The sequence below is a fragment of the Neopelma chrysocephalum genome, unplaced genomic scaffold (genome assembly GCF_003984885.1).
Source record: "Neopelma chrysocephalum unplaced genomic scaffold, ASM398488v2 Primary Assembly neopelma1_71, whole genome shotgun sequence".
In the NCBI taxonomy this organism is placed as follows: Eukaryota; Metazoa; Chordata; class Aves; order Passeriformes; family Pipridae; genus Neopelma; species Neopelma chrysocephalum.
The window spans coordinates 2031373-2045918 of record NW_020897731.1 but is presented as its reverse complement, the minus strand read 5'-3'; the positions used below and the strand labels follow the sequence as shown (position 1 = coordinate 2045918).

Below are 14546 nucleotides of genomic sequence, written 5' to 3'. Positions count from 1 at the left end.
TTAAAAATAAAACAAACTCCAAGTTTCCACACTCCCCACTTGAACTTTCAATATCCTATATAATCATCCAAAACTAATAAGTTTCATCAGCATCTTTCTAAAACAAACATTTGCTAGGTTTTTGGCTATTTTTTTTTAGTTAATTGCCTGCATACCGATTTTTTTGAAATAAAATATAATACAATACATAATGTTATTCCTCTCTTCTCTTCTTCATTTGCTATTACTTAGGCACAGGAATATCTAGCATAGTAAACAAACAGGACAAATGCTTGCAAAGCTGTCGAGCAAATATCATTCCTACCTCCAGCCTGGTCCTGTCCACATCCTTAGGCAATTTCACACGAACTCGGTTTGTTACAATAAGTGTTTCATAAGGATAAATCTGTTAAAAAGACAAGAGCATATGAACTCCACCTGAATCTGATTCTGATATGTGGAAATGGCCGTGTGGGGAACTTACTAATTTAAATGGTACATACTTGCATCCTGATTTGACAAATATTTCACTGGGACAAAAATTAACAACAAAAAAAAATAAAAGAAAGGAACCCATGTAACCTTGCTAGGAAGTGCTGATTCTGTTTGTTCTTCCAGTGTTGGAAAAGCCCTTCTTACCTTGTATTCTGCAAGAGAATGAGAACAGGTTCACAGTTTAGAATTTGTAAGGTTCTTTTAGTGTCACCACAATAAACATTTAGGTATGTCAGAAATATGTTATGCTACTACATTTCTCTCCTCTCAATAGTTTTTGGATAACTGCATGCATAGTAAGAATTTAACCCCCATGCACTGAATGCCTATAACACTGTCTATTACCAAAGCAATAGTCCTTGAAATCAAAGGTTTATTACAGAAAATCCATCTCCCGATGCCATTGCTTTACACGGTGAGTATGTCTGGCAAAATTGGGAATTTCTTTTTACAGGAGGCTTTTGTGCAGAGTTAAGTCAGTCTGTCATCCAAAAATCCTGCCCTTATTGTTCTTTACTGAAAATAGTTAAAATATATGGATTATTACAGGCATGTCAGTTTGGGAACATATATGAAAACCATTAAGATAATACAATATTCCAAGATGCCAACATCCTGCACTTGGGCTGACTGCAGTGGGAATAACGGTAGTGAAGAAAAAGTTATCTGAAGGTGTGTGGACAATGAGTCCTGGATCTACACTAGCACAAGAGAATTCTAGTAGGTCTGTGTGACTATAATATACATAGTCTACCAAAATATATATATATAGACTACCAAAAAGTCATCTATTCTCTGATTATTAAATGCAACCAGGATAGCCAATATGTTTTCACAGACCTTTTTATGGTCTGAAATAAAAGAGATAAGTCTACTTTTCAAAACCTGTACTTTGAATTATTCAAACATAGAGACAAAGATTTGTATCAACACAGAGGCATAAAGTGAAGCATCAGAATAAGATTTTTAAAATAAGTTCAGGTGTCTTGGAAATAAAATCCTACTCTTCCCCAGGAATTGATGCATGTTCCTAAAATTTCTCAGCTCTTTTGAAAATTCCAACTCAAGTTCCATATTGAGTTCATAGTCCACTTAAACTGCAATAAAAAAATATAATGCAAATAAATTCTTATTTTTTAATTCTGTACATTTTAACCACACTGTAGCACAAACAAGAAGCACAATGGACTTTTTTTTCACATTAGTCTTGAAGGAGTGATTATCCTAAATTTTCTTCTGTCTTTGACATGAGACCAACACCAGAGAGTCTGTTGACACATATCGAGGATCCTACTATTGACTCAGCCTGGTTGCATCACCTTCTGACTTGCAGGACTTCTGTCAGGCCTTTATGGTAGGCTTGGTAAACAAAAGATTCTCTGTGATAAATATGATACTGAGCTGTGTCTCTGTCTAGGCCTTATTATGAGAACTACATGATGACCTCAGAATAGGAACCTTTATAGTAATATGTTAGCAAACATTCTCAAAGGAAGAAAACACAAAGCAGAGTGGAAATGATATTGCAATGTACCTTTCATCCCCCAGCTTGCCTCCTGGTCCGTTTCATATTGGCCCATGTTTTCAGGCTAACAGAGAAAGAAAGAAGCAATGTAGCAGCAAAATACACCACAAAACCACTCTGCACGTTGTTGAGAGAAAAAAAAAGAAAACCAGCTGGTACTACGCAACCGAAATACAGATCCTTGAGTGAGACAAAGAGAAATAAGTCTCACTCAAACTAATTGTTCAAGCAGGCAAGGTAAGACTGAAACTGTCACATGCCCTTCCCTGTGATGCAGACATCTTACTGACATCATCACAATTCATTTATGCTGCACTGAAACTTTTCTCCTGCTTTCTGCTTCACACTGCTGATGCCACTAAGGCCAGGGAGAACTGTGTGTATGTGCTATCTTTTTCCTTTGCTGGCAAATGCTGTTATGAAAAACAGAAATCAGGAAAGCATTATTATATGATTTTTTTTTCCCCAAGTCTCATTTTTGCCTGTTAGGGTATCAACAGTGTGCACAGCTATGCTCACAATAACCTGCAAGCCTCCTTATTGTTTGCTTTTGGTTTGTTCTGTTATGCAGCACTGGGATGGCTGATTAAACATAACAAACCACAAAAGCTGGTATGAACCTACAATCCAAATAGGGGACATCTATTCTAAGAGGAATTTTGGCCTCAAGGATTTGACCATGAGCAACTTTTTCAACTTTTCTACAGGTTTGGGATCCTTCAGGTGGGACTGATGCTGCCATCTGCTGCTTTCCCATCACATTGCATGGCTTCCTGAATTTGCTTTGGCCTCATCTGTGGGAAGCCTTGGGATCGTTTTGCTGCCTCACCAGCACAGTGCCTGGGCATAAGTGGCCGGGCACTTCAGTGCCTTGATCACTTCAGGTTACAAGCAACACTTATTCTGAAAAGTCGGGAAAAAACTCTTGACTCATAGATGGGAATGGGTTTATACAGACCCTTCAAATTCCTAAATCCTATTCAATCAAATGTCAGTGCCACTCATTGCTTCAGAGACAAACTCAAGCAATTGGTATAAAAGCAACACATGCATAATTAGTCCTGTAATATTAACTCAAAAGGATGGAACTTTCAGTAACTCCTGAAAAATCCATTTAGGTACTCCTTGATAGTTGCTCTCTTGTAGCTCCTACCAGTGACTCTCAGTTTGACTCTTATTACTGGGGAAGTTTAATCCTGCTCATGTGCTTTTGCAGGTTTCACATCTTCCTTTGGAGAAAGAAGGGAATTTGAACGAGGTCCTGTCCATGTAATTTGGACACAAATCAATCTTCAAAATGTAAGTGCACATGCATCTATGTATTGACAGCTTATCACTATAAACCATAATGAATTTTCACCTAAAAATATAAGCCATGAACTGACAACCCATAATGCTAGGCTCCAGAGAGAAAGAGAGGCCACAGTGTCAAGGATGTCTTTTTTCTAAAGACTAATAAAAGTTGCAAAAAAAGGGTTAGAAAAAAAATGCCTAGTTTGATCTGATCATAATTTGGTTAGGCATTTTTCTTTCTAGATTGCTGCTTGTCATTCTGCCTGTAGTTTCCTCCCTGCCTTAAAAGTACAATGACTGTGTGTGTATATACATATACATACACACACACATGTGCGTGCATACTGGAAAAAAGCAGAACATGGTTCAAGAAATGCAGTGGATGCATTTCTGGAGCAGCTTTGCTCTAAGATTGTTACTTGCCCAATTATAGGCCTGAGTGTCTCTATCATTAATTCAAGCTATACTGTGATCTATTAATATGTGCAGCCTGTACATTTTAGACCTTCTTTTGTTCTGGGAGGAGACTCAAGATTCTTAATGCTCATGAGGCACACAATTAAAAGGAGACGCCTCAGTCAGTCTAATTCTTACAGAGAGACAAACTCTAACCCACACAGGGTATGAATCTGTCAGACAGGGCTGGCAGCCAAAATACCTTTGAAGTGTTATTACTGTGCAGATTTTCAACTAGTTACCAAGTTGTCTCTTTATGAGACATTATTTCCTGGAGAAGGTATTTAAATGTGTACCTACCTGATGTAAGCCATTCTTTCCATAGCCAGGTAGAGAAGCAGATTTAGAATATGGAAATCCTGTAAAAGACATAAGATATAGCTATATTTTTTTGCAAATCCTTTACAGCCTATTATAACACAGAATCCAAAAAAACATCCAGAAACAGCAATGACAAGATCAGTAAGTACATTCTATCAATGAGATGAAATATAACTGAGCTATGCTCATCTTTTCTCCATATTTCATGTACATGAACATGTGTAACAATGTCTAGAAATAACATGCCAGGGCATGACACGAAGAGAATTGTGGGGCTCATGTTATGGAAGCTTTATGCAGCTGTGTGATGCAAAGCTTGTGATTTGAGAGCTTGTGAAATCTCTGTCCTCCAACTTAGTGTTAAATCATGACTTGAAACTGGGATTAAAGGTATCATCATTTCAATTTACATCACTTCTGATCATGCTGTATGTAGTCTGGTTTTTGGTTCTGTTTCTTAAAAAAGAAGGGTTGATACCCTACCACTTAAAAAAAACCTTAACAAACATAAAATTTCTTTTGCTTTCTGTAAAACTTCTTGGAAAAAAGCAAAAATGAAGATATAGTAATGGGTAAAGTAAATCAGCAACAGTATAAACACTCAAGTGAAAGAAAGTTTTAAGATGGAGAAAATGGGGAAATGGTGTTACTGCGGATAAACGATGTAATATAGTGATGAAACTGTGTGTGGTCACTCTGAGACATCTGAAGAGCCTTTACTTCTAATGATAAGACCCTAATAAGAAAGTTTAAAAGTTAAACAGTAGATGAACAAACGTGTGTAATAAACATTCTTGATTCCAGTACAGGAAACTATGTTAAACTGATGCAAAGTGTTACAGAAGTCAGTTAGTTCAAAGAACTGAATGTACAACTCTTCTTTCTGTCAATTTTTAGCAGTCTGTGTGCAAAAAGGAATGTAGGAAGGGAATCCGGACACCACTGGATTAATAAATACCCTAAGGAGATTATTAGGAATAAGCATACAGAAAGAAAAAACAAAAGGTGGATCAGCAAGGAGCTCATAATGTGCTGAGATAAAGTGAAAACTGCCAGAAGTCAAGCTGAGTTAAACACTGAAAATGATATTAAAACAAATAGTAAAAGTTTCTCCAGCTATCCAAATAAAAAGGAAACAAGGAAAGAAGAAATGGGATCACTGGGAGTTGTGCTATGTCAGTACTCAGCAGAGGGGAAAGGTAACCTAGGTAGGGCTACAGAACTGAAGGAGTATTTCATCCACAGAATAAAAGATGGAGTACTGAACAAGGATGGAAAGCTAATGGAATAAGGGTATGCCAGTGAATCACAGTCATGATAAAACCAAATTTCAAAGCACCTAATGTACTTAAACAGGGAACGATAAGTTCACATTAAATTGCAAGTCCAATATCTCTTACCATTGGAGTTTTTTATATTTAAGAGAGGGAAAAAGATAATGAAATGAGAAACTTATAATTGCCTGTTATCTGAATGGCAGTGACACCAGAAGGCAAAAAGTATAACACTTGTGAGACAGAATGACTGTATCTGCAACAAAACCATCATCTGTGCTCCCGCCTGGAAAAAACTGCTAGTGTTGAACATCAGTGTGGAGTTCAATTTCTTGGCTACAGCGAAGACGTAGAGAGAGATGTAAAGATGTAGGCGACAGAGTTTTGTACTATCTCCAAATAACATTACTCAGTTACCAAGGAAAAATGCACTAAGGTGAAGACCAGTTTGAAACCAGACGCAGCCCAGGTGAGGAGCCGCCTCCCAGGCTGAGCCGCATCCGCGGGCACAGGCGACACCGTGTGGCCGCCTGGGAAAACCCAACGGGAGAATTGAACCGAAATGGCCCAAAATGCACTAGTGAGACCCGCTGACTCCACAGGGGATTGTATTTCACTAGGTTCTGTTTCCCACGGACTTAGTCACCAAGTTAGACACTTTTTATTTTGCCTTTTTTTTTGGTTTTTCTTTTTTTTTTTTTTTCCATCACAGCCCGCTGCAGATATACTGGGACAACGCATTTTTTGGAGTAACTAGCCAAGACAAAGCAATCTTTCTCTCTAATTAGGCAAGTTCTGAACATCAACTACCCTCTGCAGGAATATGGTTCCTGCTTTTTCCTGTATGACATTCACTCCAGTCTGGGTATTCTGAGGTTATCTCTCAGCACATCAGGGACACATGAACACAAGGGTTACACACCTTGCTATATGTCTTCTTTCCTAAATATATGACACTTAAAATCATGAATTATGGTAATTGATTAACCATCAAACATTTACATATACAGTAACAATACCCATTCACACAGGTGGAAGTAAGGAGATGCAAGCTCCACTCTTGCTCGCCAATTGCACAAGCCTCTCATTGATGTGCATTCTTGTTAGGTGTGTTTTTCTGGGCATACAAATCATGTAATGTGGCAAAATATCTTCTAGAGCAGAATAACCCTTCCCTGGTTTGCTCAGAGGCTAGACAGACAAATGCAGGGCTTTTTTCTCAGTATATTTGGACACATTACCATCAGTTCACAGTCTGATGCCTGCTAATTCCCCCTACCCTGCATGTAACCACTTGGCACCAAACCTATACCCAAAAGGTTTATTTTCTCTGATAGTCACTGACTATGCCACAAAGATGAGGCTGGAAGTCAGAGTTCTCAACCATAAGGGCAAGAGATAGAGAAGCTACTCTTCTGTGGCCGATGGGGCATGTGACAGGCTATAAATATTCAGAACTAAATAGGGAAAGACTGAATAGAGAAGGAACTACTTAGGATGTATGTGGGTATTAAAATAGTCAGGTGAGTGAATAAAATCATAAAGAAAGGGGGAAAAAACTGCAAATGTCAGGAGAAGAAAACTTCCTCAATGTCATTTCTGCATAGCTGCTAATTGGGTAATGGGGCCAACTTTCATGAGGGACAGAGAAATGATGATAAAATGTAATGGAAAATGAACTACAGAACCTATATTGCATTGGCACAAAGGTGATATTGACCCTGACACAGAGGTATGAACTATCTTTTGCATTTCTAGTTTTAATAGCTCCACGTTCCCAAGAGAATTAAAAATCATAAAAGAAATGCAGGTATAGAAGACTGACAGGTATAGCAATATTTCCAGGAAAAAAATCAACACGACATGTTGTACCTGTATAACACAGTTCTTGGTGTGCTACACACCTCCCCCTTTTGTGCTCAAGGACTATTCTCTCAATACATGTGTAGAAAAGCTTCAGATCAACTCCAGAAAGCTTCCAAACATACCCAGCATGTGTATTACAATGAAAGGTTTAGGTGTTCATTCATGGGCAATGACTTAGAGATGTTAGGTGTGTGAGGTGGTCAGACTTGGTTTCCCCTGCACAGGGAATCCTGTAATACACCTTGTGCACATGTATGAGATCTCTGGTGAGGATTAAGTTATCAAATCCCTTCAAGTTAGACCAGTGAGACTGATGATCTGAAATAACTTTTCTTCTTTATCTTGTTACAGCCTTATGATAGACTTTGTAGCATCTGTTTTCCCTCTTTCTTGCATAGCTAAGCCATAATTTCCTTAATATAAGTTGATGGAGCCAACTATCACATTACCAAAATGCCCACAAGACTGACATCCTAGCCTCGCTGCCAGACATGCCTTGCATTGGATGCATTCTTTTGGAAAACTGCTTCCCCAACTTGTTTACCCCAGATGACCTGCTACTGCTGCATGGTGTAAAGTGGAGGAGGCACAGAGGGGAATGGCCCAGTTATCTGTTAAAATTCATTTAACCTATTTTTTGTCATTCGTGTAATCTAGAAGTAAAAATCAGACCCAATTCTGATGCTCCTGACTTGCTGAAATGTGGAGGAAGAAATGTGTAGAACATGCTTATGGTACTGACAGCTATCATGGGCATGTGGTCTCCAGACCTGAATCTAGCTACAAAATTACTCCATTTTCCACCTGGAAGATTTCTATGACCTTATAAGGTTGTAAATGTGAGCATATGCTAAGTTAATACTTAGAGAAAAGTATTCTTTATGCTTATCATAATACAGAAGAAGTGGCTTTACCAGTATTCAAAATATATAGTTTGTGTCAAGAAGTATTTAGCACCAGTGAAAAATCTGCCTGATACTGCCATCCTTTCTCTTGAAAATAAATAGCATATAATAAATAGGTACTTTTAGGAGGGGCAGGTTTTTGTGGTAAGGAACCTCTGCTCTCCAAAGACTACACAGTTCATTTATACAGGCAATGCTGCTTCTTTCACTTACATGAAACTATAAATAGTTTCGCTATCGAAGTCTGAAGGCTCTGAGCACTTACAAGCCATGGCAGAACAAACAGACAAATAGGTGTAATTATGACAGAGAGATGAAGCACAAAGCCAGCTAGAGCTATGTGGCCCTGCAGCAGGGCCACCTTCCTTTGCCACAGGAAGGAAGCCCTACTCAGCTTTGCCAGCAGGCCAGGGATGCAGCACTCACGGGAATCTCTGTCGGTTCCGGCAGTAAGAGACAGGGACCGTGTTTCTGAATCCGGGGAATTAGTTCTGGTGTCCATATCCCCTTTCAGAATAAGCCAACTGGTCTTCAGCTGGAGAGAGTAAAGAGCCAGTTACAAGATACAGGATTAACACCTGAATGCAGTTCTCCGACTCCACCTGTCTCGGAAGTCTTGTGAACTGCTCATATGTTTATGCTCATTGCAACTTGTACCATCTTTTATCAAATTATAAAAGACTGTATAATCACTTAGACACTACAGCTACCAAAAGCTTCAAACTTTCAGCTGGGCTGAAGATAGTTTCTCTGTTCATGAAGCTGCCCACTGTGCCCCACTGTAGAAGATGCACTATGTCATTTTCTTATAATGAATTTGCTATTAACATTTTTCTTCTGTGTTAATATGCACCCTAAGTAAAAGTCCACAGGATTAGCTGAATCACCAATCTATATATTGAGACCGAGTGAAAATTCATGAGCTTAATGCTCTTAATCTCAATATCCCTACTTCTCTTTACTGTAGAATGCACATTCTAAACCCTTTGGATGAGAGATTAAGCTTTTCTATGTCTTCTTGGAAAGGCCCTAAAAGTAGTAATGATTATTTCAGTTACATGAAAGAACACCTTTATGTATGAAAATGTTTTAAAAAACAGTTGCTTCAAGGAAGATCAATAAACTACTCCCTCTTGTTCTGTCTGATCATTACCTTCTTACTGTCCTGATCCAAGCTTCCATCCTCGCCTTCTGATCTTCTTGCTGCTGGAAGATTAAGTTAATTTTAAAAATTAGAATAGACTATAGCATTTTTTTGGTCTTCTGTTCTGACTGCAGTTATGTTCCGAATATTTTTAAGAGGGGGAGAAAATCAATTTCAAGTAAAATAGAGCTGGGCAGAAAATTATGTGTAGAGCTATGGTTTCACAGAATCACTTAAAATAATTTTGAAATTATTACATACTCATCCTTCAAGTGAATTTAGAGAATCTATTCCTGCTGGATTTTGAACCTATCTTTTTAGGAAGAAACTGTCTTTGGGGAACGACTGGTGAGAATAATAATTCTACATCATAACTTAAGGACAGATTTATATGATCACTGTACACAGTGCAGCCATTTCGCACTCTTCTGTGTTACCATGGCAATGAAACTACATATGGTCACACAGATATTTTGTGGTCAGCACACCTGGATCTCCTAAGTTCCCAAAGAGGATAGACAATGATGGTAAAGAACATTAGGAACAAACTTGGCATTAACTCCTCATGAAATCTACAAGACAGATTGTGTTTAAAATTCAAAATTCTTCACCAACCACTTTTCTGACAATATTGTCCTCTTAAACAGTGTTTTAATAAAAAATGTTGCTGATATTTTACCACTGGTTTATTTTCTTATAACTTTCCAACTTGCTAAGAAGAAAATTGAAAACCTAAAAGCTATTCATTAGATAGTTCGCAAACATCAAATGTGTCATTTATGTTTCAGAGTATTGTTCCAGATACTGAGTTACACCTGTGAATCTTACAGAAAAATTTTGTGCCAAATTTCACATAATTTCAAATAAGTTCTCAAAATTTCAGTCCTACTTGCCCTATTCAATCTATGTAGTTTTGGGGACAGTTTTAATGGTGTAAAATTGGAGTAATATAAGGACCTAGCATAATATGAAGCCCATGAAAAGTTAGTGCAACAAGGGGGCTGTCTGCAACACCTGAGGAAAAATGGTCCCATGCAATGCAAAGTAGGCAGAAAAAATATTTATTAATAATATAAAGAATATAATAATACAAAAGTTAAGGCTCAGATGAGATTCTTAGAGACAGAGGTGGAGAGGAGATTAAGTTACATCGTTAGATGTGCTGCAACACTTCCAGCAAGTTGGGAACAACTCTGCCCTCTCCATTTCCCCAGCCAGTATGTTTGCAGAGGATCTGCCCTGCATCTAAACAACAGGGACAAAAGGACACCACCAAAAGCCTTTCAGTGTTATTCTGTTCCAATTTCTGATGCCATCCCACAGCTCACATCCAGAGCTTAACTGCTTTTGCTGAGGAGGTGACACTTAAAAATGAAAAATTGCCATAAGGAAAATATCTATGGTTAGAGGTGAAAATCCGGAACTGTAGAGGGTTTGAAAAAACCCAAGGTTTTCAAAGTTAGCTAATAGCATCCTGACAGGGGTATTTTCCCAAGATGGCAAGCTGCTTCTCTGAGAAATAAATATGAAGAAATACTCAAATATGACAGATGAGGAATAAAGTCCCTACATTGCAAGAACAATATAAACCTTGTTCGCTGATATTTTGGGAGCACACCCTAAATCATCAGTCAACAAGTTGTTCCACATTATGCTTATGGATCTTGCTCTCACTAAATCAGAAATCCATATGGAGAATCTGATGCATTTTTGGAATGTTTTTTTTAAGACATTGATGCTCTCAAAGGAAAAAAATAGATTTAATTCAAGGTGCTACTCAGAAATTTCAAAGGTTCCACAGGATCTTGAGAGCATCTGACTTAAAAGAGATGCAGAGGATTACAATCAAAATCAGTGGGGTCATGAAGGCCAGTCCCTCCCAAGTTCCTGAGAGGGCTTCATACAACACATTGCTGGCAGAAAAATTCAAGTTCCCTGAATTTCATCAGTACTGAGCATTACTTTCATCACTTTAAGGGATGCCTGGTTCTGCCATGAACCCAACGTGAACTGTGGACTGCAAAACTCTTTTGTTGTAACTTTGAATGTTGTTTAAATATTTCTAAAACATGAACACACACACACATCCCCCAACAACAATGCAGGCTACTACACTCTTCACTTTCCAACCCCAGCTCTGAGCCTGATCTCTCTCATGTCCCATTTTTTCCCCTTTTTTTCATTCTGAAGTTGGGTGTTTATAATAGAAACACAGAAGCTGTAGCTACAGCAAATCTGTTGGGTGCTGATGTAACTGAAACCTTTTAAAGCCAAATATTTTGGAAGAGCTTCTTGCACTTTTTGTTTTAAAGAACATTCTTGTGCTTATTTGTTCGAACTTGGTCTCTTCAACAAAGGAATGTTCTCTGGCTCCTTTTCAGCATGTATTTGTCCAGCGTCCCATTAGCTTGAGGAGCTGAATCATCCTGTGTTCACGCTTTAGCTCTCAATCCTTCCAGAACAAAAGATAACTATTTTTAAATTTTATTTTACTTTATACTCTTTTTATTGGAAGGAACGTTTATTGATTTTTTTTTTTGTTATTTTTTCCTGGTTTTTGTTTTGTTTTGTTTCTTAGTTAGAATAAATTATGTTTTGCTCTCTGGTAGAAAAAAAAAAGAGCACGTATTTTCAACACAACCTTTCAGAACATCTATAATCTAGAAAAGAAAGTTTAAAACATTTATTCTTGTTAACTTATTGAGATTGCTGACTTGCTAATTTAATTCTTCGCTCGCTCCAGTGATTACTAGGGACAACTCCACACAGCAGCAAAATTGACATAATCCAGACTTTGACAGACAGAAAATTGGTGTAAAAATGCCCGGTCTGCAAAAAAAAAAAGCTGTTGCTTAGAATCCTCTTTGCAAACCAAAAGTATCTATAAAATTAAATGACACAGTCAGGATACAGGACATTAGAGTCTTATCATCAGCTTCTGTAAATGAGTGAAGTTATGCTGATTTGCAACAGATGATTGTTATTTTGCATTTGCTCATGATCTTTCTAAACACCACTACAATATTCAACTTTTTCTGTTGTCAGTATTGGTATATCTAAAACCAAGAAGGAATTAGAGAGCTTGGGCAGACTATAAGGTTGGCCGATTGGATTCAATCAGGCACTAAACCAGACAGATAGTATCTTCTTGCCTGAAAGGAAACATTAGTTTGTCCAAGATTAGGATATTTGGAGCAGAAAATGTCTATCAAAGACCAACACCTAAAGTGCACCAAAATGTCAGCAAGTCTGGCTTTGCTCAAAACCATACACAGAAAAACTACAGAGATTATCTAAATCTGGATGATCCGAATGTGCAGTTACTTTATCATGAAGCAGCAGTTACAGTGAACCTGCACAGGCTAACTCACTCAGCTGGGAAGCATCAGGTGACAATTTTCTTTCTCATATTGCTGTATCAGATCCAAACTAGAACTTCAACCAAACAGAAATAACTGTAATTTCCCAAGAAAGACAGTACAAAAATGATAACTATACAAAAGTGTATTTTTAAAAACGATGTTGACTGGGTAATTCAAAAACAGTTAAAGCCCCCTGTAACCAGAGAAGAAAAACATCTAAAATGTATTTTCCTTGTTCTGGCCATAAAGGTTGACAGCCTTAAAGTATCTGCAGCTCCTGAACCTTTCACTCAATGAAATTTATCAGCTGAAGCCAAAGTATGGGTGTAGAGATACAAAGAGCCTTCTCACTCCTAAGTACAGCACAGGAAGTCACCTCTGTGCTGCAAAAGGCAATAGGATGGGACGAGCTGCTCCAACTGAGACACTGCTCACAGGCACCGCCTGGAACTTCCCTCGTCATGTAGGGTGCCATAGCCTCATTCTCCCACTTGTATCCCTGAAGGCATGTGCTTTTATCTCCAAAGTGCCTTAGCTCACCGTGTGATGAACATCCCTTATGTTTATTTTTTCTCATTCATTGCCAAGGTGGGGGTGCAGTCACGATGAAAATTAAGTTTTTGGTGTGGGGCAGACTTATATCACATATTATATTTTTATTTTTGTGCTTTGCTCCTGAGTACAGGAGTACCCAAGTCATGACTCTTTTAATCAGAAATGTACTGCACTTTTCAGGCACCCTTATTGCAGCAGAACCCTCACGTATTTGTTTTCAAAAATTAACAGTGGAATTCAGTTTAGAAAAATAAATTCCCTATAACTAGTCCTGTATCATGAGCCAAGATCATTGTCAAACATCACTGAGAACACAGTTGGCACTCACACTAACACGGAAATTGCACTGATGTTAATAAGTGAAATATACTGCAAAAATATTAATAGAAGAAAGCAGACTTTATATTTTAATTTTTCATATTTACTAAGGTCTTAATTCAGATTCTCAGTGGCATAAAATGATCACATATTTTTTTCTGTTGTTTAGAATGTCATTGCTGAGACAACTAAAGGTTTTCCAATCAGATCTTGATGATGTTACCAACTACTGAATTTGTTCCTAACTGCCACGGTGTGACTACATTTGTTCTTTTTTTTGTTATTGGTATATTTTATTATTATCCGTTTAATTATTATCTATTTTCTTATTGATATCTATTGTTATTTGATATCTTTTATTGTTATTGGTATTTTACAGCTTGAAGAACTTACAGATGAAAAGTAGATATTTCATATATGCCACTTATCAATGAACACCACTTGTCAATGAACATTTTTTTTCTCCAGCAATTTAGAAGTCAGATTTACAAAAACTAGATATAGCAAGGCACGGTTTGAAAACAAAAGAGCAATCTTCAACATTCACATTTCCTATCATTCCATGAATAAGAAAACTGCATTAAAGTTAGTATCGACTCTGAATTATCAAGATTAATCAAAATACCATCATCCCAGTTTTGGAGAACTTACTATATCCTTGGACTGCATGTTATACAAAACAATATTTAATTTTCATGTTACTTTTTTTCTTTTTCTGTTTGAGATTATAGGGATGCAATGAAATGCAAAGACCACAGCAAACAAATTTGGGAGTCAATATGCATTTTTTTTTCATAGACAAGTAGATAAAACTGCAACAGAGAAAAGCAGACTGTACCATGCTGTTTGTAGATAGGAGGTTTCCTATAGATGTTATCTTTTACGCCAGTGTCTGAGGAAGAGGAAAGAGAAAGGAAAGAATGAAAGAGTAAGCAAGCAGTTCAGATCACGCTGCTCTTGTCTCCTCTCAACAACACTAACAATGCAAAAAACTTCAGCAAACACTATGCATTCATTCAGTGGTTATTGCAAAAAAATAGAGCTTTATCCATC

General features: G+C 37.6%; 1 protein-coding gene across 15 annotated transcripts in view; it reads right to left on the bottom strand.

Annotated features, from left to right (window-relative positions):
* ABLIM2 (actin binding LIM protein family member 2) overlaps positions 1-14546 on the bottom strand; it is a 142343-nt gene that overhangs the window by 14486 nt on the left and 113311 nt on the right. For 8 of the 15 annotated variants that reach the window (XM_027686346.1, XM_027686352.1, XM_027686356.1 and 5 more), the window contains 7 exons: positions 14332-14385; positions 9268-9320; positions 8541-8649; positions 4049-4107; positions 2009-2063; positions 562-626; positions 305-385 (listed from right to left, as the gene is read on the bottom strand). In XM_027686346.1, the coding sequence (XP_027542147.1) occupies positions 305-385; positions 562-626; positions 2009-2063; positions 4049-4107; positions 8541-8649; positions 9268-9320; positions 14332-14385 (476 nt within the window). The remainder of the gene's footprint in view (positions 1-304; positions 386-561; positions 627-2008; positions 2064-4048; positions 4108-8540; positions 8650-9267; positions 9321-14331; positions 14386-14546) is intronic. The other 7 variants (XM_027686351.1, XM_027686361.1, XM_027686348.1 and 4 more) reach the window with 4 other exon arrangements.